At 35.5% G+C, this 27,711-nt stretch overlaps 1 protein-coding gene across 4 annotated transcripts in view; it reads right to left on the reverse strand.

The window, feature by feature from the left end:
* TLL1 (tolloid like 1) overlaps positions 1-27,711 on the reverse strand; it is a 127,634-nt gene that overhangs the window by 37,996 nt on the left and 61,927 nt on the right. For 3 of the 4 annotated variants that reach the window (XM_013108632.5, XM_072037335.1, XM_072037334.1), the window contains exons 4-9: positions 27,225-27,377; positions 25,474-25,591; positions 16,393-16,571; positions 14,418-14,523; positions 11,196-11,320; positions 5,166-5,281 (exon numbers count right to left, since the gene is read on the reverse strand). In XM_013108632.5, the coding sequence (XP_012964086.3) occupies positions 5,166-5,281; positions 11,196-11,320; positions 14,418-14,523; positions 16,393-16,571; positions 25,474-25,591; positions 27,225-27,377 (797 nt within the window). Of the gene's footprint in view, positions 1-3,239; positions 4,224-5,165; positions 5,282-11,195; positions 11,321-14,417; positions 14,524-16,392; positions 16,572-25,473; positions 25,592-27,224; positions 27,378-27,711 lie in introns of those variants that run through there. The other variant, XM_038178459.2, reaches the window with a different exon arrangement.

A 27,711-nucleotide genomic window follows, 5' to 3' on the forward strand; every position in this document is an offset into this window, starting at 1 on the left:
AGCTGCAAATAAAACCCAATAGCCAGACGTCCTGTACAGCAAGGTATATTAATGCTGGCAGCCACAGGTTTGTGGGATGAAAGTATGAGCTACGAAGCATGCCAAGGACCATCAGGACAGCACTGAATAAATGGATACCTGTTCTGATGTTTAAGTAAGGACAAACATTTACACCCACAAGCTGCTACCATATCCACAAAACTTCCATAAGTGTTGCTGAAATCACAGTCTGTCTCTAGCACTGTGTTCTTCATGGGAACATCCTGCAAGCAGCTTTGGAACATTTTCAGTGAAGCAGATGCAAAAAATTGCCTGTTCTCTCTGTCTTTGGGCCCCTCCCTTATATCACTTTAGGGCCACAGAGGAAGGTAGCAATTTAGTCTCAGATATGTATGCAGAGAATGTACACTTTGATGTTTGACACTTTGGAAACTCCTCAATATTTAAATAATATTAACCCATATCCACAACTGCTATTAGCACTGTGGATCATAATGACCCATAACAGTGAAAATCATCAAATTATATTGATGATCAAATTATATATCAGGCCTATGTCCTGAGCTGCAAGACAAAAACATACTGATATGAAATCAGATAATATCTATGTAACTCCTACTCTTTGTTGCAATTATAATTACAATAGAAATGAACATATTTTGATGAAAGCATATGCATTCCTTACACTGACAAGTTTGCAGGAATACATATTCAAATATTTTGAGCTATTTTTCCATATCCATATTTTACCTGGCCTTGAGTATAGATTCCATTTCCCTGAACTTTGAAAAACAGCTAATAAAGTCCTAAAAAAAAAAAAAAAAATCAAATAAAAATATTATGTAGACAGTGGATGTGCTAAGTTTGGAATTAAAGGAGAATGAAATGCTCTCATTTAATCATTCAGTGAATGAGAAGAATTACAGTTTTCTTATAGAAAATACATCAAACAAATCAGTGCCATTAAGAGCTGGAGCATGTAGGGAACTGCGGTGGAGCAAGGAGGGAGTGTTGTGGGGTTTTTTAGTTGTTTGTTCATGTTTTTAATGAAAGCCAGTCCAGAAATCCAGACGGTCCACTGTTTAACTCCAAGGATTTGAAGTAACTAACCTTTGGGACATCCAAGATTTGATTCTCAGCCTCCTGCATCTTCGCAAGTTCTGTGGGCTAGACTTTATGACTGCTTTCCCATTTCAGATGTAGCAATTCAGGTTAAATAGAACAAATTTCAACAGCAGAGGGACAATTCATATGATTCGAGTAAGCACAACACACACTCTGGATGCACTCTCAACAGAACAAGCTAGTGTTGGTAGAAACCTGGGTTTCTACCTAACAGCCTCTATCTTCAATCTATTATGCAATATCTCCCTTTGTATGGTTCTCACTTTCTTTCCCCGTACTAGGTTTTCACTAGGCCCTTGCTGGGGAATTATATATTTTTTTTATTTTTTTATTTTTATTTTGCAAAATACTGTTTCCTTTCTAGTATTACTGAGAAATTTGACATAAATCATTCAATGTTGTAATATTCAGTTTCTAGATTATTGTGCTGTAGGCCCAAAAATGGCATGTGTCAAAGCATTAGTTGACACTCTCAGCTGGCATTTACTAGGCTGCCCTTAGCAGACTACTTGTCCTCTACTGCCCTTCGCAGTCTACTCATCCTTTTCCATCCATGTCAACCTCATCTCAGCCATGCAGGCAGAGGGGTTCTCAAAAGGGAGGATTTTTCTCTACTCAAATGAGATGCAGACAGCTGGGTGAAGGTCAGGCTACCTTCCATGTCTGCTTAAGCTAACTCAGCTGGCTCTGTTGGAAGCAGGTTATGGAAGCCACATCCTATGTCCTCTCCATGGTTCAGATGTTTACAGCCTTGAAGTCTCTCATGAGTCTAGCCGCAAGTTTTCCATTTTGCAGGACACAGCTGAAACATCAGATTTCTTTGTTTTCTGTTTGCAAATTTGCCTTTCTCCAAACCTTAGTCACCAGGACAGAAAAGGGAAAAGGATGGTGTTACTTAGGTGTGATCATGTCACTTTCCCAAAGGGCTGCGATCTAAATAGAAACCATTAAAATGTAATGAGCCTCCTTAATGGTCCCTGTCTTTGAAACTATATGAAATAACCTTCACAGCCTTCTCTGACTCTGACTTGCCAAGGTATTTGATGATACAGCAATTCCTTAACATTGACTAGTATTCAAGAGCATAACCCCATAAGCAGAACCCCCAGTCTGTCACAGCATGATTTTTGGTTGGCAAGAATAAAAATATATAAGATTCTTTCCTGCAATTCTGCAAAGTAGTAAGGACAGATAGAGACAGGGCAGAGCTTGTTCAAGGGGACAACATGGCTGAAACTCTTCATAGGAAAAAACAATCAATGGATGTTTGTCAGTGCAATTCAAGAATTATTGATTACACAGCAGTTTCAATTGTGTTACTGCAGCTTTAGAATATATTATACTGCCCAGCACCTGGGATATTTAGCAAACACCAGACAGTACTAACTAAATTTTCTGCAAGTGGCATTTTCCTCATCTCACCTTAGGACTTACCTGTCCTATTTCATCATTCACTTAAAAATTTAAGGAAAAATAGGAAGTAATGTAACTTATTCAGAAAGAAAGGTTAAAAAAAAAAAAAAAAACACTGGCAGAGTTGAAACTCCCCATGCCAACAACATCTCTACACACCAGAAGGAGGGATTCACCCTGCAAGAGGGCATACAGTGTTACTAACACCATCCTCCCCCAGAGATTTTTCTATGTATAGGTATACTGTGTACAGCTATTTACCATGTAGTCTTAAATCTCGGGAGAAAGTAAAAGGTGAATGAACTGCCTTGTTTTAGACATAGGGATGCACATATTTATTTTACACTGGGCTGCCAATTTATAATCTTTACCAATAAAACAATTACTACAGCCAGAGTGTACCACTGCAGTCCTGTCCTTCACTGATTTTCCTGCCAAAGATCAGAGGTGTCTGTACATGTAGAAAGCAGCATGGATAGAATAGAGTTCTCTAAACTATGCTCAAACAGCACAATATTAAATCTCAGTAAATAAGAGACAAGAGCTAAACAATCTGGACTGATGCTTTTTCAGTTTATTTTTAGGTGACTAAAGTGCTCACTGATGTTTCAGAACATGATGTGATGTACTTATATGTACTCTAACCACCATCTGACATTTCTGAGATCTATCAGGGTCAAAACAGCAAAAAAGGAAAGACATAGATTTAAATATATATTTATTTCTCTTCATAATGTGAATATGTTATCATAAATGGCTAAAAGAACTTGGGATCACGCATAATAAGTGCGTCCAAGGCAACATGCAATATGCATTAGTTAACATTTAGACCTCTTTTCTGCCACTCCACTGTCTGCATCAAGTACTTGCTGCAAATAAAGTAAGGCACTATCCTGTGGGAACAGCACTGACAAAACAGATTTTTTGGCATTAGCACAAATATCATTTATGTTTTTCTCGCTGAATTCTATGGAGACTATGAGAGATGGAGGTCAGAAGAGTGCCCTACAGACAGTACGTAACACGTCAGATTACAACTAGAAAACAGGGTTTAATCATTTTCTACCTTGGAGAGGGGACTAGGATTGGAAGGGAGCTGGTCTCCTTATATTGCTGATTTCAGGACAGGGCTTAAGCTTTTCTACAGCTCAATAGTGGTAACAATCTCAAGACTTTATAATAGTAGTACAAACGTATTACAGTTACCAACATCCGCAGATACAGTTGTGCAAACTTGTGAGTATGCTATAAATTTTAAGCACCATGATTTTCCATCTCATATATTAATATTATTTTCAGAAGCCAACAATAACTGTAGATGAACATTTGACTTTTATAACTGAGAAACAGGAAAGAAACCTAAGCCATTTTTGTTGTTAAGAAGCTGTGTGTAAGAAGCAACACAAATAATGGGAATATAAAGTTACTTATCTAGATTAATTTGCATCTTTTGTGCAACCCTTCTCTTATTCCACTGTTTTCATTTGTTTTTCCCTGCAAACCTACAGAGCCACCCACACCTTCCAAGCATGTTTATTTTTCCTCCTGTCACTGGCTCCTGCCCAGAGGAGGGTGAACACAGTCCAAATGACTTCGCTTTCATTCCTCACACTAGCAAATGCTTTTACAGCTCCTCAGGATGCACATCAGGGACATATATTCTTGGTGTCTACCAGGACCCTAACCTGAAAGAAACACAGAAAAAGTAATCCAACTTGGAGAAACTATGTCTGATATTGAGTGGGAGAAAACTGACAAAACTGAAATATCTGGGGGCAAATGCTCTGTTTTCCTCTTTGGACTTCCCATTTTTGAGACTGGTGGTGGGTCTCAATTCTCAGCCTTCAGACAGTATTTGCTTAATATTGGCTACTGCTTCCTGTAAAGAAACTTACAATATTTTTTTCCCTGCATATTTTGTCTGAACATGAAACTTCTCATTTCTCCCTCTATCCTTATTTATTTTGAGGTAGGCTAATATTTGAGCCAATACTTTAAAGCAAGATTCAGCTAGTATGTTTTGAAAGTGTACACAAGAAAAACAGGTTTTGCTTTCAGTGGGATGGCAAACTTTTCTGCCCAAACTGCTCTCACCAAACCAATCTCTTTATCCACGTTTTCCCTAAACTGACACCCAGAAATTAAAAGCCTATGCATTAAAATAATACCAGGGACACCCAAAATACCACTTTATTTCTTTTATTACTGTTTCACAAAATCTCTTTCAGCATAACAAGGATCTCCCTCAGGCTGAGCCCAGCTACCAGTCCCAGGCAGCTCAGCTTGTCTGAGCCTGTACTGGAGAATAGACCATCCAGGAGTCTGCACTACCTCTTCGCCAAGACACCAACTGCATTGAAAGCCAGTTTGAAGGGGTTTCATGACGTAGACAAATAGCAGACTGAAATCATGACTTCATTTCATGTGGAAAGCCACTGAATGGATGCTACTGTGGTCTACTGCCACAGACCACAGTCAAATCAATGGCACAGCATTCATGGTCCCATTCAAGAGATATGGCCTATGGCCTACCATGATTTTCAACTATTCTGCAAGCTTTAAACATAAATGCAACATTTTACTTTAAAAATAGTATCTGTGTTTAGCTGAGAGAATGTTAAGAATACCTTTTCTCCTGGGGTCACAGAGATTCGCCATATGCAGTGCGTGTAGGAAGGATAACCATTTGGAAATCCTGGAGAAGAAAAGTTGCCTGTAGATTCCTGCAGTGTTTCTCCACAGGCTGAAAGAAACAAAATACAGTAAAAATATAAAATTGAATGTGCCTACCAGAGAAAAATGTCTTTCCAATATCTATTTAGAATGCATTTAACTCACTGCAGATGCAGAATGGAAAACAGACTAGTTATTTTATGATTTATTCAAAACAGTGATTTTAAGCCAATCTGACATTCATTCCATTTTACACAGGATGTTTTTATTCCATGAACTGTTTCACTTGTGTGCTGTCTGCTGACTTAACCAAAATTACAGCAGTCTTAAAAATGTCATTGCTGTCCATCAACTGCAAAATTATATATATAACTATTTTGCAGGGAAAAAAAAGTTAGCCACACCCTTAGTCACATCCTTTATGAACTAAAACAAACCTAAAACAAAAACTGACATGGTGTGATTGCCACCATACTGGAATTTTGTCAGCAGTTTCATTTTATTTAGTACTTTGCCCACATGAGAGACTGGGCTGACCTAAAGTCACTCATATATATTGGTATAGAAAACTTAAGTCCTATTTTCAACTCAATCTCTTGCAACAATGATTTGTAGAGAGAGTAATAAAGCAAAGCCAATGTAAAATCCTTAAGTACTGAAGGATATTATATTCTTTATTATTGAAGCTTTTAGAACCTATATCTCACCCATCAATCATGCTACTAGCTGCTGGCTGACTGATTAATAATTCCCCTGCACACTAAAATACAGCATTGCAAGCTCCTGCCATCCTTCCCCATTAAAACTGATTCTGGTAGGCTGTCACACCTCAGTCAGTCATCTTTTTGACCTTCAATCAAGTTGTTTCACCCACTGATTTTGCAGGTGTGATATGAAAGATGTGAATTTGAGAGTATTATCCCATGACTGACAGTGTAATCAGATCTGCAGTGCTTTCAAATTATAGCACTGCCAGCAGGTGAACCACTGTATCCATCAAAATCTCAATGAATTATAAATGATCTGGAAAATCTTTAAATAAAAGGGGACAAAAGATTGTTTATGACAAAGAGACAATGCAGCTGTAAAGGCTGTCTTGTTAAAATGCATCTAAGATGTAATCTGACAACTACACTGTAATACCAGGCTTAAGCTACATTCAAGGCATTAAACATGCTCTCTGACACTGAAATGGTTATTATGATGAGGAGAGAAAAAGATTGGTGCAGCCCCCCAAAAATTTAATAGCTGAAGTTACTGTCACCATGTCCTTTAGGAATGAAAAAAAAAAAAAAAATCTTTTCCTCCTGTCATTAAAAAAAGTGGGTTTTACGTCTAAAAAAACCGCAGACATTCACAGAAAATGACACATATACAAAAGGTATTCAGTACTAAATAATTATTTCTGTACAAAGCCTTTTCAGTGAAAATGCTATATCCATAATTAACCACAGTTTATTTTTAACATGGCAATGAATGAAAACTTGAATAAATTGCAGAGTATTGTACTCCCGTTCCTCAAGTGCTATTGAGCTGTATCATAGGTTACAATACATATGTAAAGCATCTAAAAGAAGACCAAGGGTAAATTCATAGTGTTGTACAGGAGCAGAGGAAAGCAGAACCCAAAGCAGAGATAGGTGGAGCAGGAGACATGCTGACAGTTCAGGAAAATCCAAGTGTCACTCTTAGATCAGAAGAGCCCTTAGAGCCCTCCCTTATTCCTACCTTTATGCATGGCTTCAGTAAGACTACACTGCATCAGCATACCCTCAGAAGGAGTACAAATATAATTTCAAATTTTAGTACATCATCTTTTTGCTTTAGTTAAATAACTATTTTGCCCATGTTAGTTACTAAGCAAGCCTTCAGCAGATGACACATGCATCTGATGGAGAATGCTCTTCGTCCAATCTTCTCTGTTCACGTTGCATTTTTTCATTTAAATTTAACTTCAACTCACAAATATTGACATTATGAAGTCATGCCATGGACATTTATACATAATGTGAAGTATGTAAGCAAGCAAAATGCTATCCAAGTATTTGAGACATACTAGAAGTCAGTTGAAATGCAGCCTTGCAGTTAGTAAAAGGGCAAGAGGAAAAACACTGGCATAATTACCCCTTACTCTTTAGAGTCCTTAAGTAACCATTTATAAAAGTAAACTAACAGAGTATAATAGCTTTTGAACACTCTTTATGACCAAGAGAAATTCTAAAATGTACAGGATTATTTTCTCCATGCTCCATATACAGAATTTACATATAGACATAAAACTACATACTTCAGCAGAAGAAAAGCTGTCATTGTTTTTTTTTTTTTTTTTTTATAAAAGTTAAAGAATAAAGCTATATAGCACAAAGCTAGCTCATCCAACAATTTAACTTATGTAAATATTAAATGCCTGTGAGCTCTCCAATGAATCAAAATTTTCATAAATACTTCTGAACATAGGGCAAGCATAAGAAAAAAAATAATAATTGGATAACTTCTATTAACATAACTAGAATTTATAAAATATGTTTGGGTTTTATGTGTTTCACAATATTTACAATTTATTTTTTAATTTCTGGTTACTGAAGGGGAATGTAGTTTCAGTTAATCAATAGCTGAATTAACTATCTGTGGAATCTGAGTTCCAGGCTGGTTTCCAGAGCTGCTGTTAAAGGGTTAATATTTGGGCTCTTCTTATTTAAAGCACATTCCTCTACAATTGGTCAGTGGTTACTGAAACTGTTAAAACTCTGTCACTAAAGAATTTAAGGTTTTTCTCTGTAACTAGTCTGTGCAGCTGCATTATTTGTGAATAGGCTTGTAAAATGGTATATTTTACACATTTTAGTGTGTTACAGTCCATGAGTAACAGACTTCACTTTGAAAAAGAAAGGTAAAAGTAAAAACATGATAACAAACACATACTTAAATTTCCTCAGAACTAGTTTTCGTGTATTTCATATCAAAATAAATTAAATGCAACTTTTATCTCATAAACCTCTGTTTTACAAAGCACTTGTATATTTTTTTTATTCTGTAGTTAATCATTATCATGGCCAATGCTTTCTCCACTTTTTTTTTTCTTCCTAGATGTCATGCCTTATATGATAAACTCATGAAACCAAAAATTTAAATCAGTGGGTTACTGTTGATTCCCCTTTATAGGAATCCTAGAGAAAAGAAATATATGAATTACAGAGAAAAGGTCTTAACATAAAAATTTTAACTTTTCTTATGTAGTCAATAAAGACTGGCTTTTGAAGGTGGATGTTCTTTTCTAATCTAAAATCTAGTAGGCAAGGCAGTAAATTAAGCCTGAGGAATAGCAAGAACATCAGAAAGAACCAAACTGGGTAATCTTCATCTGTTCTTTTTCCACACATACTGTCACAGATCCTGGCAATCTGGAAATTTGCTGAACTTCCTACATCTCCCTTCTCTTCACCTGAGCAACCTTCTACTGCCATCCATTATTCAGTCCCACTTGCCCACTTTTCTTGTCCTCTCTTTCTGCCTAGCAGCATACTTCTCTATCATTTTCTATTCCTTATTCTCTCATTCCTATGAAGTTACATATGCATTTTAAATCAACTGCAATTTCTACATACATGTAGGACTACAATAGCAAACCTACTTAGCTTTAGCAGTTGCACCAAAAGAAATAATGTTCTGTTATCTTATCGAGCAGACAAAACTGTAATACATCCAGCCTTAAATATCAAAAACTGTTCTCAGATGGCAAGACAAAGTTAAAAATAAGGCTGGCAAAGGAGGGACTCTCAACTCACATGCTTGCTTTACGTTGTTACACGGCAGAATAATGAGACCTTGATTAAAATGCAACAAGATCCCTATCAGCATCTATGTTTTCTTCTGACAAAAATCCTAAGAAAAAAATAAAACTAAATCAAAATTGCTGTTCAAAGGCCACTGAGTCCTGGCACTTGCTCAGCTGATGAAAGACAGCTTCACCAATTTCAAATCTGCTTCTCAGTCACTAAGATCTTTCCTGAATAATGTTACTGAATATCCTGCCTAGCTAGAACAATTCAGGAGGCTCAGCTGCCTCACTACTGCTCCTGATTTCTTCAGGAGCCCTGAGCTCAGCTTCATGCTCATGGGCCCCAGAAAATGCAACAGGCTTCTCCAACCAGAAACTGCTTGTGGCACTAACTGGAACTCCAAGAGAAACATATACAATACTGCAACATTTATCAAAGAAGCACGAACCTCTGGGAAATACTGATTTGAATTCCTATTTCCTGTCCTTTAATTGTATTGCATTTAAGGCAAAACAACTGAGCATATGAAAATGAACACTATCTTTAAGCAATATTTTGAATGTAATGAAAAAAATGATAACTCATTATTATACATTTTCATGAATTATATGAAAAGGACATTTTCTCTGAATAGCTATTTGAACGTTGTCTCTAAAAGCCCACTTTCTCTTTCTCAGCACTCAACAACCAAGGCTGGTGGGTTGTTTTTTGTTGGTGGTGGTGGTTTTTGTTGTTTGTTTGTTTGTTTGTTTTACACTTTAATCAATGTGATAAAAAACACTGGCTATGTTCACAGCTATTTTGATTCTATAGAATATTTTTGTCTTCAAAAATTTTCTGTTATCAATATACATGTATACATTTATTCTCTGCATTTATGAAACAGTTACTGTCTATATACTCTTATTAGATATAATGCTGCCAAGAAGAATTATATTATTCAAGTTCTTTCCATACCAAAAGAACAGAAAATCATTATTCTAACTGGAACAGTTATTAAAGAAAACATGTTAAAGTGGTTTCTCCTCTGGTAAAACCATGAGCACTGTGCATGTTCTCCATATACAGAACATTATGATTTGATGTAGTTACAGTACAAACCAAAAGTATATTTCAGCAATATAACGCACATCAAATCAGATCTACTTCTTCAGTATAACCCACTGATGCTGATACAAGTCTCCATCACTTCAGTCCTTCTGTATTGATGAGATGGTAAAAAGCAGCCATATAACTGACTTGAAACAGTTACTGTGCCTTCGTTAAGTCCCAAGAGGAGCAGGAGGCTGTAAAACTTGACACAGAGTTGTTTTGCCTATCATCCCACAATGACCTGGCTGAGAGATATTGTTCTGAAATGTTTCAGTTAAAACCAAAGCTTAAAACAGATTTCAGCTATAGCCAGAGCAAGAAAAGTAGAACCTTTTTACTTTGAAATTTCCACCATTCTGCTAGCACTTGGAGAAGAATTAGCTCCCACAGTATTGAATTTTGGTTACTCTGGAGTTGCCTCTCATGTCTCTGAGACAGACAGACAGTCTGAGATAAAATATTAACTTGTATTGAAATTATAAGATGCTAGGATGAGGCAGAAAATATCCAAATACTAAACATACCTTTTACAACTGTATAACATTTGTAATAAGACCTAGCCTGTTCATCCATAAAAGACAGTTTATACCTTAGATGTCATGGCCTGTACCAATTCCTGACATCTTTTTTTTTTTTGGGGGGGGGGTGGGGGGGAGGGGGGAAGTTTGTTCAGAGCTGATTGAACTAATTTATATTTAATCATTTCACACTCCACTAAAATTCAGAACAAACAGGACTCCAGTCCTGATGTACATTAGAAGCAACTCTTCTGCCTAATTTCACAGCTCATTTTAGACAGCAAATATGTAAACCAAAAGTGACATTAAACATAATTTCTTTTCTAGTCATTGAACAACTAAGCAAAACAGACTGAAACATCATCAAACTAAATATTGTTCCATGCAGTTTATCTATCCTTAAGTGCTTTGTGTTCCAGAGACCTTACCTACAAGATTTTTTATGATTCAGTTCTTGAACTGAATACGTCAGTTGCCAACATGGAAACAGACTACTAAGCAGCTGACACACACACAAAAAAAATCATCTTTCAACTTGAATAACGAAGTCAAACAATTGCTAGTATGTGTTTTTTGTTTGTTTATGGTGCAATACCTGGACATCTATACAGCTTTCTTGCCTGTGCAATATCTCCTTTACTTAGACGGGTACGCTGGCCAATGGCAGGTCGTATACCATTATCATCACGGGAAGGGAGAATGGTATCCAGAAACATGCCCCTAAAAAAAATAAAAATAAAAAATAGACCCCCAAAAAAACTATCAAGTTTCTATCATAAAACTCTCTGAGTTTGATGGATGTATAATGCTATTTTGTAAATCTAGAATTTACATTTGGCATAAAAGGGTAAAACGCAGAACATTAAATAGAGAAAACAAATTAGAAAAATTCCTCAAGCTGGCAAAACTTATGCAATGTTACAAAAAAAGAATTATTCTTTCAGTACATCAATTAACATATGACCTTCTAGATTTCTATCAGACAACAGGAGGGAAAATTCTTACTACTATAAGATTACACAGGGAAAAGGCAATGCTGCTCAGATCATTAGATTGAAAAAATTAATTATGAAGTAATATAGAAATACATAAATAAGACCCTGTAACAAAATTCTTAATCACAAAGTTTTTAAAACTCTGTTAGAAATAGGAAAAGTCTTAAAGTCTGACTTACATGGGTAAGAGCAAATAAAATAAGTCATGCCTGCAAATCCAATGTTTCCATGAAACATTCCCATGTTTTAGTGAATATATATATTTTTATTATTAATGTGAAAACATGGTTCTGTCAGATGTTATAACAGAACTCTACTTCAGCTGCTGCTCTTTCTGAGATATAAATTGGTTGCCTGGCATCTTCTTCTTGCTTTACAACAATATATGTCAACTTACCATATGTGATTTCAATAACATTTACCCTAAGTGACTAGGAGTAATAGAGAAGCAAATTTGATCCAAATCTGTAGTTTTATTCAAAATTTCCTTGATTTTAAATATGATTCAAAATATTCTCAAATTGAGAATAAATAGTCAAAATAGTCTCAAATTAATTTTAGAAGAAGAACATACAAAAATGTTCCATTATCATGTTACAGAATTTGAAAACACTTAAAATCCAATAAAATGGAAGTTAACAGATTAACCTGTTTCTGTTTCTCTTGTTCTTTAACTTTTTGATACTTTCTTGTGTCCTTGTAGGGCTTGTACTGAAAAGTCAATTTGTTATTTTTATGTATGGTAGGTCCAAAAAACTGAACAAACCTCAAGGATCTTTGTAGTCAGGAATACTGTTTATCAATATAGATTACTTTTCAAATGACAATAAATGAACAACCTTAAGCACTAAGGGTACATACTACTCTCTTTACCCAGGCAGATTTCTTGTGACATCACTACAGATTTTTTTTTTTTGGGGGGGGGGAGTGAGAAAAAAAAGGAAAAAACAAACAAAAAAATAACTTAGGACATTACTCTAATCTAAACACTGAAATAAATTACTCATATTACTCGGTTTCTAGAAATAAGGTGCATTAATATTTTTTTGAAGTGTTTCTTTCTATAAATTATAATCCTATTTTCCACCAAGTTTTGGAACAATCTGAAACTGATGCTATTCCTGTTTTGAAAAATGTTCAAACATTCCCCTTGGGTGGCTTAGCACTATTCTGCTATGTACTTTAATACAGTAACAGCTAGTAACAGTTTTAATAAAGCATGAACTATATTATAGTTTGTGACTAAAACTTTATGGTGATTTATCCTTCTTATTCAGGTGAGTAAAGTCTAACAACAAACAACTGGCAATATTCCACGCTGAGTACAACTCATGCTTTCAAGATAATTTACTGCAAATCTACATGACCTCAGGATTTTGATGGTTGTTTTCTAAATAACATGAAGTAACAACCTCTTGCACCTTGGGGCAGGGCATGCCTATTCATGGCACTATCAGTTTTTGCCAGCTTGTAAAGTGGTGAGATCAGGGCCCAAAATTCAAGTTATCTTGATGTTGTCATTGCCCTAGGACTTTGGAGAGTTCCAACTTGTTCAACTGCTCCATTTTATATAGGTTCCTATAATCTCTTCCTTAAGGTAATTCATCTGTATCTGGATTAAGCAATATGACTAATATCTACCTCATGTAGAGCATTCCCATGCTCTTCCGGGGTGAGCTATGAATATGCTGAACACTTTCTTTGGTAGGATATCTTTTAATAATCCATCTATTTTTGGAGACAATAAGCTTAAGAAATGTGTTTTATGCTTGCAAGAAAGGCTGGTGAGATTTCTGGTGGTTTTCAGTTTACTTCTAAATTTCAGATTGCCTAGTGATTATCCGGAATTATAGCTGCTTTACAATATATATTATTTGTTAATGTAGTGTTTTTGAATTAAAATTCATGAAATTGTGTAAAAATGATTTTTCAAACAAGCTGTTGTGGTCTTTTTTTTTTTTTTTTTTCTTCTCCCAGAATTTTTTTAATCTATATTACTCTGGAAGTTGTAAAGAGTAATTAGCTGGACTGCAGCTTTGTGTTAAATATAGTAGGAGACCAGGTGAAAGACTTCTGCTTCACTTTTTCTCCAGACCAAAGCTATCCGAGGTGAACAGCTCATTATACAGCTCTTCACACCCATTCAGAGTTTCAGAGTTTCACACTCCCGTGTGAGCTGAGAACAGACCAGCCTGCAACACGCTGGAGGAAAAGCAGCAGAACTCATCATTATCTGGTTCTGATGACAGTGACAATCTGCACAAACAATACAGAAGAGGCTGCAGCCTCTGGTATAAATTGTTGGCTACAGCCCTTGAAAAGGCTGCAGTTTGCATGGTAGATTTCCTAATATTATAACATGTTCTACCCACATAAACTATAGTTACTCAGATGTTATGCAAAGGACACTTTCTCTTCAACAGATCATGTTATACTTAAAATGCCTAAGCATTTCATTCATTTGTTTTTTCTAAATGTAACCTTTTCCAGGATAGAAAAGTCTTACCAAAAAAAGGCAAGTACTAAAGAATGATGTTTCTAGATTATCTTGTCTTAAAAAAATGTAAAGAACTGAAGCAAGATTAAAAGTCTTCTTTGAAACTGTGCAGAAATGAAATGCATTTAAAAATAAAATTAAATTATTCAGACTTAAAATAAACAAGCTGTGTTTTGACTGCTATAAGGATACTATATAGCAAGGGATATTTTAATTGATTCCAGAATAGTTTTTTGTTTTGTTTTGTTTTTAAAGAAATACATTTCTTAGTGTTCATAGAGAGGAGTAGAATTAAAAGTCAAAAGGTATAACCTGAGACTCCAACCTTGAGAAGGTGTTCCTGGCATAGTGCATGATGCTGTCAAAATCATACGGTTCACCAAGAGAATTCACCTCTCCAGGCTCCATCTTCAAGAAGTTGTATTCTTGACCTACAGATGATTGATAATTAGAGTCTTTGTAATATCTCTTTTTGTGAAGATCAAAAAACAAACAGGAAAAGAAAATCATCAAAGATCCTAACCTGATCACTCACTGACATGCATAAATCTTTTGGGAGTAACTGTATGCTTTTATTAACTAGGAGAACAGACACACATCTTCTGAAATATTGACACTTAGAAAGGCTATTTTCATTCACCTAACCCAAATGAAAAATGAAGTGCCTATATATTATATGCTGCACTTCATGAAGAATCCACAAAATTTGCTAGCTTGGTTCTTAATTTCAGAGGAGGATTTTAATTTCATTTTGACAGTAAACACTCCAGAAAAACCCTTCTCATTTTAGATTCTCTAGACTGGATACTAAAGTAAATTGCATCCACAAAGGCTACTGTCAGAGCAGCCATGTGCTTCAGATACTAGAAAGTGACATTTTCAAGAGTCTAGCTCTTACAACTTAACAAAAGTAGAACAGAAGCACAATACTTAGTTCATAATTTCAGACCAGGAATTCTTTGCCTTAATCATGTATACAGAGAAACAAAGCACCCCTTAATCTAATTCATATTGGTATCTTGCATAACTAAGTAAATAATAAATAAACAATGAACAATAAATTAAATAAATATTATATTAATGCTGTTTTATATATGAAATTATCATTAAATAAATAATAAAGAAAAACCCTACAGTAACATTAACATTATTAATAAAGTTCATTTGCATAGCATGACAAAAAACAACTGCCTTAGTGGTGATGAATTGCTTCTCTCATTTAGTGATCCTCAAGCTGACGCCACACCACAAGTGGTTTCAGCCAGAAGCTGGAGAGACAACTGAAAGAAGAGAGCAGGAGGCTAAGGATGACACTGCAGTGGATTTTCCCCATCACAGAAAAAGCCTAAGGGATAAGCACTTAACAGAATCTATGCAAGTTGGTGAGAGAGAATAGATGGAAAGCTTGGATATGGGAAGCCTTTCAGGACTTCAGAGACACACAGAAGTCTGCATCAGCTGCGAGATTTCTCCCAAGTCCTACCTGAGGTGGCAAAAGGTCTATTGCACTTCATATCTACTTTGTTTTCAAACATTTTCTATAGGAACAGAAAAATACTCCACGCTATCACTGGACATTTTTTTGCTTCGGCTTCACACTTTCTTGAACCTTCAGAGAATTACCATAGGTAAAAATCGGTGTTTAAAAAGACTGTGTAATTATGAACACTGCAAATTAAGCACGCCTAGCTTTCTTCCAACTTGCCACATGATTCGAGCAAGCATAACATCTAGACTGACAAACAGATAACAGTCAGTTTCATGCTCTTGGGTTCCTCAGATGCCTTGCCTTGAGGACACCAAGGCCACCAGCTAAAGCAGCAAGCTCTGAAGGAAACCTGTGATTTGGAAACTATGGGAAGAGTGTGTTTCTGTCACAGATTCAGTGTTCAGCTTTCATTCCAAATCTCAACTTTCTGGACAGATAAACAGGTATCTATCTACATGTCTCTAGTTATCATTCGGTAAAGACTATGAGGGCAAAGGCATTTCTCAACCACGGAAAAATTAAAAAGGGCTTTAATAGTAACTTTTCTTCAAAGTTTGAGTCTGATTACTATTTCTCTCCTAGCCAATAACATTTAATGACTTGCAACTTGGCCAGACCTTTAGAAAATATTGTTTTAGTTGCAGTATTTTATTTTTAAGTCAGCTTGGGATCAGTTTAGCTAAGAGAAATAGCAAACAAATGCCTATTTTTGCTATTGTAACAGAGCACTCAGATTTAAGAAACTCAAGCAAATAAAGCAAAAGCAGATTTTTTTTTTTTTTCCCAAAAAATATTTATCAGAATATCTCACCTGGCTGGATGTTTTCTCTAATGATTGTGACGTGGTCATCTCGGTCTGGCCGTGTATGTTCATGCCAAAAACCTATAACATGACCCAGTTCATGAACAACTATACCAAATTTATCACAGTTCTTGCCAATAGATATAGCTTGAGGACCATTTCCCCTTCGACCCACATAAGAACAGCACCTGTAATTAAAACACAAACACAGATGAAAGCTTTCATGTATATTTCTACAAACCATTTATGAAATTCAGTTAAAATCTGCAAAAAAAAAAAATATATATATATTTTAAAAACAATCGTCAGAACAATACACCATGAAGTTTCTGCAGTCTCTCAAACTCTAGAACTAGTGCAGGAACAACTTATTATTTAGTATTCCCAATAAAAAACACATGCATGATTTATAATTTTTATTCATTTATTTTTTCAAGGTCTTTCATAAGATGCTAGTTGTGATCAACAGAATTGTCACATGTTCTTTTATTTCAGAATGACACGGGAATGCATTTTCACTCAAAGAATTAATAAAGTTCACTGGAAGTACCATTCTCACCCATATACTCACTGCCTTCTTGCCCATGCACTCTTACAGGCATGCACAGGGAAGTGGAAAAAGCAAAAGGTTTCTTCTGCACTACATTTCTGTTGTATACCTGGGCAGCACCCTCCAGTCTTGGTCACTCAGGTCTGATAAGTTTGCTTTTTTTTTGATCTGAAAAGTCACCCTACATTATTAATTCTGTTTGTAAAATGATACAAGTGAAACAGTAGTATGTTAAATGATTCAGTTTACATCCATTAGCATGCAGTTGAAAATACAGTAGGAATAGATATTAAATCCTGCGGTGCCACTGAGCAATCGCTCCACATTCTCTGTTCCTCTGGCTATGGGTGATGTACAACATTAACCGTAACTCTGTACCAGGAAGTTGAATGCTCTGAATATTAGTGAACCATTTCTTCTCCTACTCCTGTTTTCTTGCAATAGAAACCCTTAGGAAACTTAGTCACGGAAATTAATTTTCACAAGGGGAAAAAAATGCATCACAACCACTCCAATGTTTCATTCCTCTTCTGCTGTATTTTCATAATTCCGGTGCAAACTTAAGGAACAAAGATCCCCTTTTCAGCATTTATACTGTCAACTTTTATCTGAGAAGTCTGCTTCCTTTTTCATTAGAAAAGAAGTCTGCTGACTATGCCAGCAAAACAGAGAATCTAGAGTAAAAAAATACTGAAGAAATGGAAGACAATCTGAAATTTTAACAACCCGAAATTGTGATTCTCTTCCACCTCTGAAAATCTTAATTTCAAGCCAACATTATATTCCTTAATAAGAGTATGATTTCCCATCTGTAATTCTGTAATCTCTGTAATTCTGCAGTCAGGTGGAACAGAATTGTGCTGAGCAAAAGTTCACCTCCATTTCCTCCCACTTAAAAAAAAAAAATATATATATCTGATGCAACTTTTATGTAGTATTTGGTCCTTGAGGAGGTCAATGCTAGCATGGAGCATGATTCTATCCTTCCTATACCTCTGTGGGCAATAAAGGAAAGGCAGCTATGGGAGCAATACCAATAACGAGTTCTACAGACTTGAACATGTGCTTCTTTTTTTTTTTTCTTTTTTTTTTTTTTTTCAGGTTTTGTGGTAGCAGAAAGTTTTCACTACAGTTAATTGGCTGGTAAGTCAGCCTTGATTGGTCTTTTTTGCCTCATATAGCTAGATTTCTAAAACAGCCTAATATGAACATTAGAGGAATACAGACATGAACATTTTAGTTGAAAATACCTGTCCTTAGTAAGCAGTTTTTGCAGTTTTTGTTAAAACGAAGAATAGATATAACAAAGAAGAAAAAAAAAAGATAGTAATATCTTAGAATTATAATGGCCACAACATTTATTTTATACAAAAGATGTTATTATAACAGCCTCAGAGGGTTGTATCAAGAATTTTGAACTAATCTTTAAAATACTGTTGGGGAAAAATGATTTTCACATTATTATAATTCCTTATTACACTGACTGGTTTTCATACGTTACTATCCTCAAAATATATAAAGAATAGATAATATGTATAAAATATATAACAACCTTTTCTTTCCTGGTTTAGGTAACTCCAAGGACAGGTGTAAATACCCATTTTCTTTAGGCCACTGTGCCACTGTCAATATTGCAGCTTATGCGCTACCCCTCCACACCAAAGCAAAATTAAATAAAAAATACCGGTGCCTGTATTTCCATAATCTATGTAAACTGTATTCATCCAAAATGAGTATATACAATATTTGATATATAAATATTAAATTCTATATTAATAATACAGAAATATTATTATTAGTGCTGATATAAATAATGGTAGTGGAAATACTACCTTAAGATATGCACTAAAGATACAGCATAGGTGATAAAATTGAGCAGAAATAAGATTAAAATTAAAAGCTAGAGCAATCATACCATTTTATCTCATGACTCCACAGTGGATTTCACCTTTGTACCTTATATGCTGACATGGTTCTGCTTAACATATTTTTCAGACTCTATGTTTGCAGAATAAATAATGTGGCTACGAGTGAGTAAGCAAACATAATTAAAGCACGACAATATTTTCAATGTTGTTATTACCTAGGGTTTTATCTTTTACTAGTCAGTCAACTTACTTGAATAGCTTTCTATCAGAATAAGGAAATACCAAAGTTCACATTCTCTCTTATTCACTCAGGACAAGCTTTAGATCTTAAAAGAAATTTGTTGTTTTTAAATCTTTTACACAGTGTTATTTACTGTCCCATCCTATTACAGAGGGAATGCTGGAGGCAGTTTGCATTCCAAGTCAAAGGTAGCAGGATGTGCAGTAACTTCATTCTCAGAAAACTTCATTCATTTAAAAGGACATTAAAGAACTTCTGTCCCCAGTACCAAATTCCCAATTCATTGCCATAGGCAGTTACTGTATGTACACCAAATTAATCTGTCAGTCTTAGGCCTCAGACTTCAAATCTTTTAGAAAACATTGATCCTTAGCTTTGAATGCCTTGAAAGTAAGAACTACACTATGGGATTTGCCTTGGCAGTCTACAGGAAGCCATAGTAGAAAACAAAAATCAATCAGAGGAAGTAATCCACATTCTGAGAGAGCATTCCACCATTTCCTTAATTGAAATTAGTGAGTGAAGGCTCCCTACTTTTGTTAAGGTCATGCACATCATTATGGTAATTATACTATATTGGTCTTGGGCAAAGAGAGAAAATGAACTGACAATGCTTGATGGTTGCTTTACATATAGAAAAGCATAAAATGCCTGCAATCTATGAAAATTCTAAATTGGGATAAAATATACAATTTGAATAAAATACTACTGATTCTTGCTTAATTCCGGTTGGAAGGGACCTCTGCAGGTCTTTAGTTCAAGCTCCTGCTCAAAGCAGGTCAGATAATACAAGCCAGACCACAGTTGGTCAGATCTTTATCCAGTTGACTCTTGAAAACTTCCAAGGATAGAAACAGCACAGCTTCTCTGAGCAATCAGCTCCCATGTGTGGCTGCAGCCTTTCACTGAATATTCCTTTAGGATACAGGACATTTAGAAGAAAGTGAACACTGAACACCTAAGGCCCAGCACATTTAGAATTGTTTTAATACTGGCCTGCCCCTTCTTGTCCTAAATACTCAGACATACATGCCCACATATAGAATACATACATATGTTTCCATGTATTTGCATTTGAGAGGAAACTATACGATATTTACATTTAGAAATAATATTTTTTAAAAAGCCAGTTGCATAGGGCAATTTCCTTAGAATGTTTACTTAACAGATTTAAAGTTATTCCCAGAAAATATAAAAGTTCAGGGGTTTTGTTTTTAACATTCCAACAAAAATTAGAATACTGAGGCTTAGAATAAAGTATCAGTACACACTCATGAGGATTTGCTGGGCTGAGTATCATGTCAAGCACATCAGATTCATCCAATTAAGCCGTAAGATTCTAATCACTGCACTGAGATAAAGGCTAAGAAAATATAAAGTAAATATACCTATGAAAGAAATTAATTTGCAATATCTTGGGCTTGACCCCAGGTGTGTTTGGCAAAAGGCCAAGATTTTTCTGTGCTTTATGAGCACTTGTCATGCTCCTTAAATTAAGTCAACTGGCAGACTTTAAAGCTCCTAATCTCTTTAATCTTTATTGCACCAGACAGCAGGTTGGAGACAGTAACTATTTATGAATCTCTAATTCCATTTAATAAGTCTAGCTGATCAATGATTGTGAGCAAAGAGAAACAAATGACAGAGAGAAAGCTAAATGACTGGAACAATACATTCTTACAAGTAATTCTATTTCACAGCTACTGTCAAAATGCTCTTAAATCAATATAAAGGAAGAAAGAATCAGGTGGGGTCAAAATGTTGCACTTTTTTTTTTAAATAAAAGCTGCATTATTACTATCTTCAGGATGTAACAATGTAAAATTACTTGCAGACCACAATATCAGCTTGCCAGGACACTCACTGCATGAAGATGTGGATTAAAAACTGCAGGACTTCATAATTATACTAGGACAGCGTATCATCACCTACACGTTACACAAAGCAAACAAAAGTAGTTCACAAAATTTAGGAACAAAATCTCACTCAAGAAGTAGATGATTTTTCTTGGAAAAAAAAAAAATGTATCAATCATAAAATTCAAAACACATTCTAAAGTAGATATTGGCTATGACCCAGCTTGATGTCAGGGATCAATACAGTGCATGTTACTAAATGTTCTAATTCACTGTCCTGAGAAGATCTGTATGAAAGCAGAGGTGGCTACTGCTTCTTATCTGTTCAATGGAGACAACTGTGCCAGTATTACAGCCAGTTGAGTTCATTCCTCAGTTAACAGTTTCCCATCCCAATGTATTAACCCCTCATTTCAGTTTATGTTAATGGACCATGGCAGCTGAACTGATAACTATCTGCCAACCTGCAAGCCATGCCACTACCTGCAGAGCAGCTGTGTTGACTGCTGTGCGCAGGAAGAGGGCCAGCTGCTAGAGTTAATAACCACTAGAGAGTATGAACCAGCCCTAATGCCAAAGATTATTTAGTAGAACTCTGACTTTCTTCTCATTCCATAAAAGTAATTGTACACCTTCTAGAGCAGGTAATCCTTCTTCAAGCTAAAGAATGCTGCAAAAGTATACCTTGAGCAATGAATATATCTATTTCACCAGCTTTAAGAACTTGCCTGTAATGTCTATTTAATGTACTTGCAGCTTCAAAAAACATTTAAACATTCAGAAGCTGTTCAGCCCACAATGTCTGTAGAAGCACGTGAAAGAGATTTGATTTTTTGGAATCTCAGACAGCTTTGCAAATACCCAAAAAGGAGGATACAGCAGTGATTGTAATAAGTCATCTAAAGTTTGTCATAAGAAGTACTTAAGTCTTTTGGTAGAGAACAAAAATTACCTCAAAGTCAGATCAAAGGCATGCTGAAATACCAGAGCAATATGGCTAATTGTTCTTTTTTGTCTCACTATATAAAAAGAAGCTTGATCTTTTACCTAGAAATATTTATGAAGAGCATCTGACTAGAGGCCATTCCACTTCGCTGACCCCGTTATTGTAGCTTTGCATACAGAGAAATATACTGACTGTGTCTTCAGGCACTCTATCTGATAGGAGGAAACGTAAGCATTGAGAAGTAGTGAACAAAGAGTATTTTGAACCTGTCTACTGTATAGAGTTTTACTTGCCCCTAGCCAGCTACTTGCACAAAAGTTGATTTAAGATGTATTAATTCCAGTGTACACTGCCTTGGTAGAAGAATCACCAATACTTATCTTAATACAATATTCTTATTCTCATATCTGCAGCTAATGAATAAAACTATCAGTAATTACAAAAAGGTTCCCTTTAATTAATTTATTAATTTCCCTTAATTAAAGGGAAAAGGAAGAGGGGAAAAAAAAAAAAAGAAAAGAAAGAAAAGAAAAAAAAAAAAGGCCATGCAGAAGCACAGAGAGAAAAAGGAAATCATTCTCATTCCCAGCAACAAGTGATGTTCGGCCACGTCCTGGGAATCAGGGCCTCAATATGCATAGTGGTGGTTTGGGAGGATGGACGTTTTCATAACAACAGCTCTTTCTCTCCTTCCCCTTTCCCACCTTTTATTGCTGAGTGTGACATCATACAGTATAGAATATCCCTTTGGTCGGTTTAGGTCAGCTGCCCTAATGGTGTCCCCTCCCCATCTCTTGCCCACTCCTACCCTGCTGGCTCTTAAGGGGGTTGGAGGGAGTCCTAATGCTGTGCCAGCATTGCTCAGCAATAGACAAAACACTGCTGTTCTGGCTACAAGTACAGAGCACAGCACTGTATGGGCTGCTGCAGGGAAAGTCAACTCCATCCTAGCCAGACCCAGCACAAAAATACTACCCCAAACTTCCTAAATTTCTTTTATTAAGGATACTTGAAGCAATATATTTCCGAATGGGCTGTGAAGTATTTACTTTGCAGGTTTTTTTGAAACAAGATAGACAATCATTTATCAGCAATGTCATAGGTATAGCTGCTTCCATCTTAAGGATACTTGGGCATCCATCTGAGAGCCTTTGCAGTCTAAGGGTCTATGATAATCTAGACTTGTCTCTTGTTCATTGTTGATATGCAAACTCTCAACTGTAGTAAGCTCATGTTGATGTCTCTGATAACCAGCTGCTATATTTCAAATATGCTTTTTTCATCACTGCCCTCTAGGAAGAGCTTCCCATGAACTGCTGCAAGAAGAATCACTATGCTCCTTCAAAATAACCTTAATGTTTACACAAGCTTAATAACACTTCACTTGTTAGTATGCTAATACTGTTATATGAGACGTCTGCTGATACTGCCACCTGAATTTCCACATATATGGCTGTACCCACTCTGTGTTTCATTAAATGTCTTATGTTTTGACTAGGTGCTCTTAGTGGCAGGGTTTATCATTTAGTTTTTATTTTGGACAGTGCTAAGTACTATAAAGTTTCTCTCATCTGTGAATGTTAACTGTCATGGTACTGCAAACAATAATGACACAATGTGCTAACAAACCAACACAGCAGGGTGCTATGGGAAAGAACCGAGATTAATTTCAGTGTGACTAGCCATGTGGCAGAAAGTGTTTGCAGATGGTTTGGTGTCACTTTTGTCTGTGTTCTTTCCATGGAAAATCCTGCATCAGCATTGTATACAAGTGGTGAGTGCATAGTAGTTCCCATTCACCCAGAGAAGACATGCTCTTATTTATCCGGCACTTCCTAAAATGGCTTATGGATTCAGAGCCCCAAGAAAGTCATTCAACTGCCCATTCTGCTTAGCCCGGCTTTTTCATCACTGGCAGACTGCTCACAGCCACACTTTCCCTTGTTCTTAATACTAAAATGTTTACAGCCTTCATCAGGTTTTTGTTATTTGTGAAGTATCCACCAATAAAACAACATTAACTGTAAAGGATAATTGTGACTTTGAAAGTAGATGCTGAGTATATTCCAACCTTCTGTTTTAAATTGATTATAATCCAGCCTTCACCCTGAAGTGACTTGATCTCATGAAGCATCAACCAATCTAAGGGTCAGTGCTTTGGATGGGGAGCTTTTCTGCAGTTTGGCTCTGGACACTGAAGTTGTGGAATTTTCTTTTAATGAGACACTCTGTAGATATCCCCATACTTCCTAAAGTACCTGTGACCATTTATCTCTCACATTCTTCTGTTTCAATTCACATTGCTTTCTACATCTCCAAGAGTAGACAACCTTCATTATTATTCTTTGCTTCCCATTTCTCTTCCAGCGATATGTCAGTATCCCCCAAAATTATCTCACAAGTTGCATTGTTAACTAAGGAAGAATAGACATGCTGGTTGAGAACAGAAGACCATTTTATTTGGCACTGTTTGTAACAGGGGTCTACAGCAGCCCTATATGAGCACAAGAACATGAAAAGCAAGTTCACAAGCACACTCCCAGAGTACGCTCCCTGGTTGAAAAGGTCTGTGGCTCAGAGACCTGCCAAGGCAAAGGTGATGTCTTTCTCAAAAAAAAAAAAAAGAAAAGCCTAGGGATGGATTTTATTATGTTGTTCTGCACCTGAAGAAAAATATCAAGGGTGTTTTAAGCAGACAAGTCAACATGTAATCTTATGGGCTATAATAAAGCACATTCAGGATCATACCTACAATGTAAGGAGACCCAAAAACTTTTTTTTAATGACCTTATACCATAAAAATGAAAAAGTAGGCAGGCAAAGTGCTCATTGATCACAAAGTCAGCAAGGTAGACAGCTGTTCAGTTTGGAGCCTACATCCCAAACAGAAGCTGACTATCAGAAATATAGTATTTCTCCAGGTAGTGAGTTTGGGAAACTTGAAGAACAAAAATGGTGCCTTCAGGCAGCTCACTGACCGCTGTGTTAATTTAAGATTTCTGAATGCAATAAACAAACATAGTTGACTTAGGCATTTGTGAGCAGCAACATTTGAAGATGGAAAGCACTGATTGCTGGAAAGCTACACTAATGAATGATATAACCTGGTTTGTTCATTTTTACACAACAGTGACATAGAAGAAGGAATGTGCAAAACGGTCATGAATGTATGGATTGAACAAATCTGGTCAAGGACAGTCAATACAACAGAAGAGTTAAAATTACAAGTAAGTACAATTAAGCTGGAAAAAGAAAAAGTAATAAATGTTCATAGTTAATTCATCAGTGAACATGTGATATGCAGAAAAGCTACAAATAAAGAAATAAACAATAAGCCATAAACAACTTTAGAACAATAATAAAGTATGATGGAAAGTCAAACATAAAAATATCTTCTACACATAGCTAGCAAGATAGTTTTATCTAAAAATATCTGAAAGGCATAACTTCAAAAAGCTACAGTAAGTGCTTTCAGTTAATCTACAGTTACACAGAACACATATTATTTAAATGCAGTAACTTGTCTATTCACTTTCCTGTGAAGTATATGTATTCACTTATAAATGCAAAGCTGAGAAACATGGCCAAACACTGAAATTGTGTATTGGTTAACATGCATATGCACTTACCCACATGGCCTATATGTAAATACAATATAACTTTCTTCATCACTTCGTTCAATAAATGTAACGCACGTGTACTTCTCCCAGTGCCTCATAGCCTGTTTGAACATGGCACGCTGGGTACCTGAAAGAATGGCATGACATGAAATGGGATACTTTTCTAACTGCTTCTTGTTCCTTAAAACCAGATTTTAATATTAAGAATATAAGCCTGGAGGGAGTTACTAGATCATAAGTTGTGTGTCCCAGCAGTCCCATATACTGCCAACCTCCAAATAAAGGGATATTCAGACAATCAGTTTGCCGTAACATATCTGCCTGCAAGGGGAACGCTACTGCCTGAAACACTCCAGCAAACATAAAATCTGCAATAAAAAGCACAGCTATGTTACACTAGAGGAAGACAACAGAAGAAATCTAGTGTTGCTTACATGCCTGCATTAGCATAATATTTACTAAGAATTTTCCTACATGAAATTAACAAGTGGACAACAAATTAAAAGTAAATAAATAAATAAATAAATCCCTAGTTCCTATTTATCTAGCCAGAAAGATAAAGGAATGGATAAATTCCTATAGACTTCAAATCTGGAGACCGATTTATCCGAAGCCATGTCAACAGGCACATTAACCAAGGCATCTGGATTTTATAATGAGCAGTGACCAATACCCATTTCTTTACATTCAAGCCTTTCTGAAATTGAAATTAAGAAAAAGTTTTAAATTTAAAGAAAAAAAAAAAATCTAGAATTTTATAAAAATATTGAGTTCAAATCATGTCAGGATCCTAAGAATTAAAGGCTATTTCATCCTATATTGCCCTTGCCCTTTTCTTTTACCTTTAAGAAATGCTTGACAACCTTTAGGATTTATCCTTTATTATGAAAAAGGTAAAATGTTTTACAGGTACATTTTTTATTTAGTTTACTACCATTATTACAAAAATTGGTAATCCTAAAGCAAAGGTCACATACTGTGCAAATAAAATACCCACACTTAAAATTTTACTGTAGCAGTTGATTTGGAAAGAAGGTCTCTGGTTTCTCTGTAGACATATGCATACAGTGTATGAGGACTTGCATGTTTCGTTTGGCTTCCTGTATTATTGTACATAATAAGATGTTACCGCATATCTTTTCTTGCTCGTTTTCCTTTTCTCTCTCTTTTCATTTTATATTACTTCTTACCTCCACACTGATTCTGACACATTTACATTTTTCAGGGAAAGCAAATATTTTTTTTTTTTTTCTACATTTTTCTAATAAGAATTATATGTATTGATGTCAGTCTTTTGTTATATATGTTTGTGTACCCATCTGAAAACCAAATTGAGGAATTACAAAACACATTTGAATCAGTTTGATGACTCAAATCAGTTTAGTAGAACACGTTACACCGGTTAAATCTGTTTTATTCTTAAACTTAATATCCTACTTTTATATATAAATATCCTACTTTTATATATAAAACAGCTTCCATAACATTGTTACTTAGGCCCTACAAAACAAACATGTAAAATCAGAGAGACAAATAGTCCTCCCTCTCTATAATATACTTGAATAGTTTTATTACATAGCTTGCCTTTGGGAATTTTTTATTTTTTTTTTAAAGTGTGACTAATGTTTTCAAAACAGACATACAGCAGGCTTGATCCAACAGAAATCTTTCTATTGATTTCCATACTATGACTTTCTTTAAAATAAAATATATTTTTAAAAAATCGTGTTCTTTCTCTTTATAGAAAGAACAAAGCTTACCAGTGAAATTTCCACCTATTACATATGGGATGACACCCCCTGGCCATATTCTTTCTGTTCGTGATGTGGCAGCTCTGGGAAATCGGTTCTTCTCATTTTTCCCTGAGAATTTTGTAGTAGTCCTTCCTTTAGATGTACTATTTTGCTCAAAGCCTGTAATGATAATTAAAACACTGAATGAGAAGAGGGAGAACACGAAAGGGAGAACACAAATCTTTACTGTCTAGAAAGTCAAAGTCAAATTATTTCTCTACGTCTTTTAAAAGTAAGATGCTGCTGTTATGCAATGGTCTATCATTATTGATTTCTTGGAAATGCTTGAAATGGAGAGGCTAAATCTTCATTTTTTGTACAGTAACAATGTGCACATAAACTTATCAATTTAGCCACATTGTCAGCATAATTACATGCACATTGTCTCATTTAATAAAAAAGAAAAATCATTTAAAAAAATGTGTGTTTTTTCTTTTTCCAGCAAAGAAGAAAT

The sequence above is a fragment of the Anas platyrhynchos genome, chromosome 4 (genome assembly GCF_047663525.1).
Source record: "Anas platyrhynchos isolate ZD024472 breed Pekin duck chromosome 4, IASCAAS_PekinDuck_T2T, whole genome shotgun sequence".
Lineage (NCBI taxonomy): Eukaryota > Metazoa > Chordata > Aves > Anseriformes > Anatidae > Anas > Anas platyrhynchos.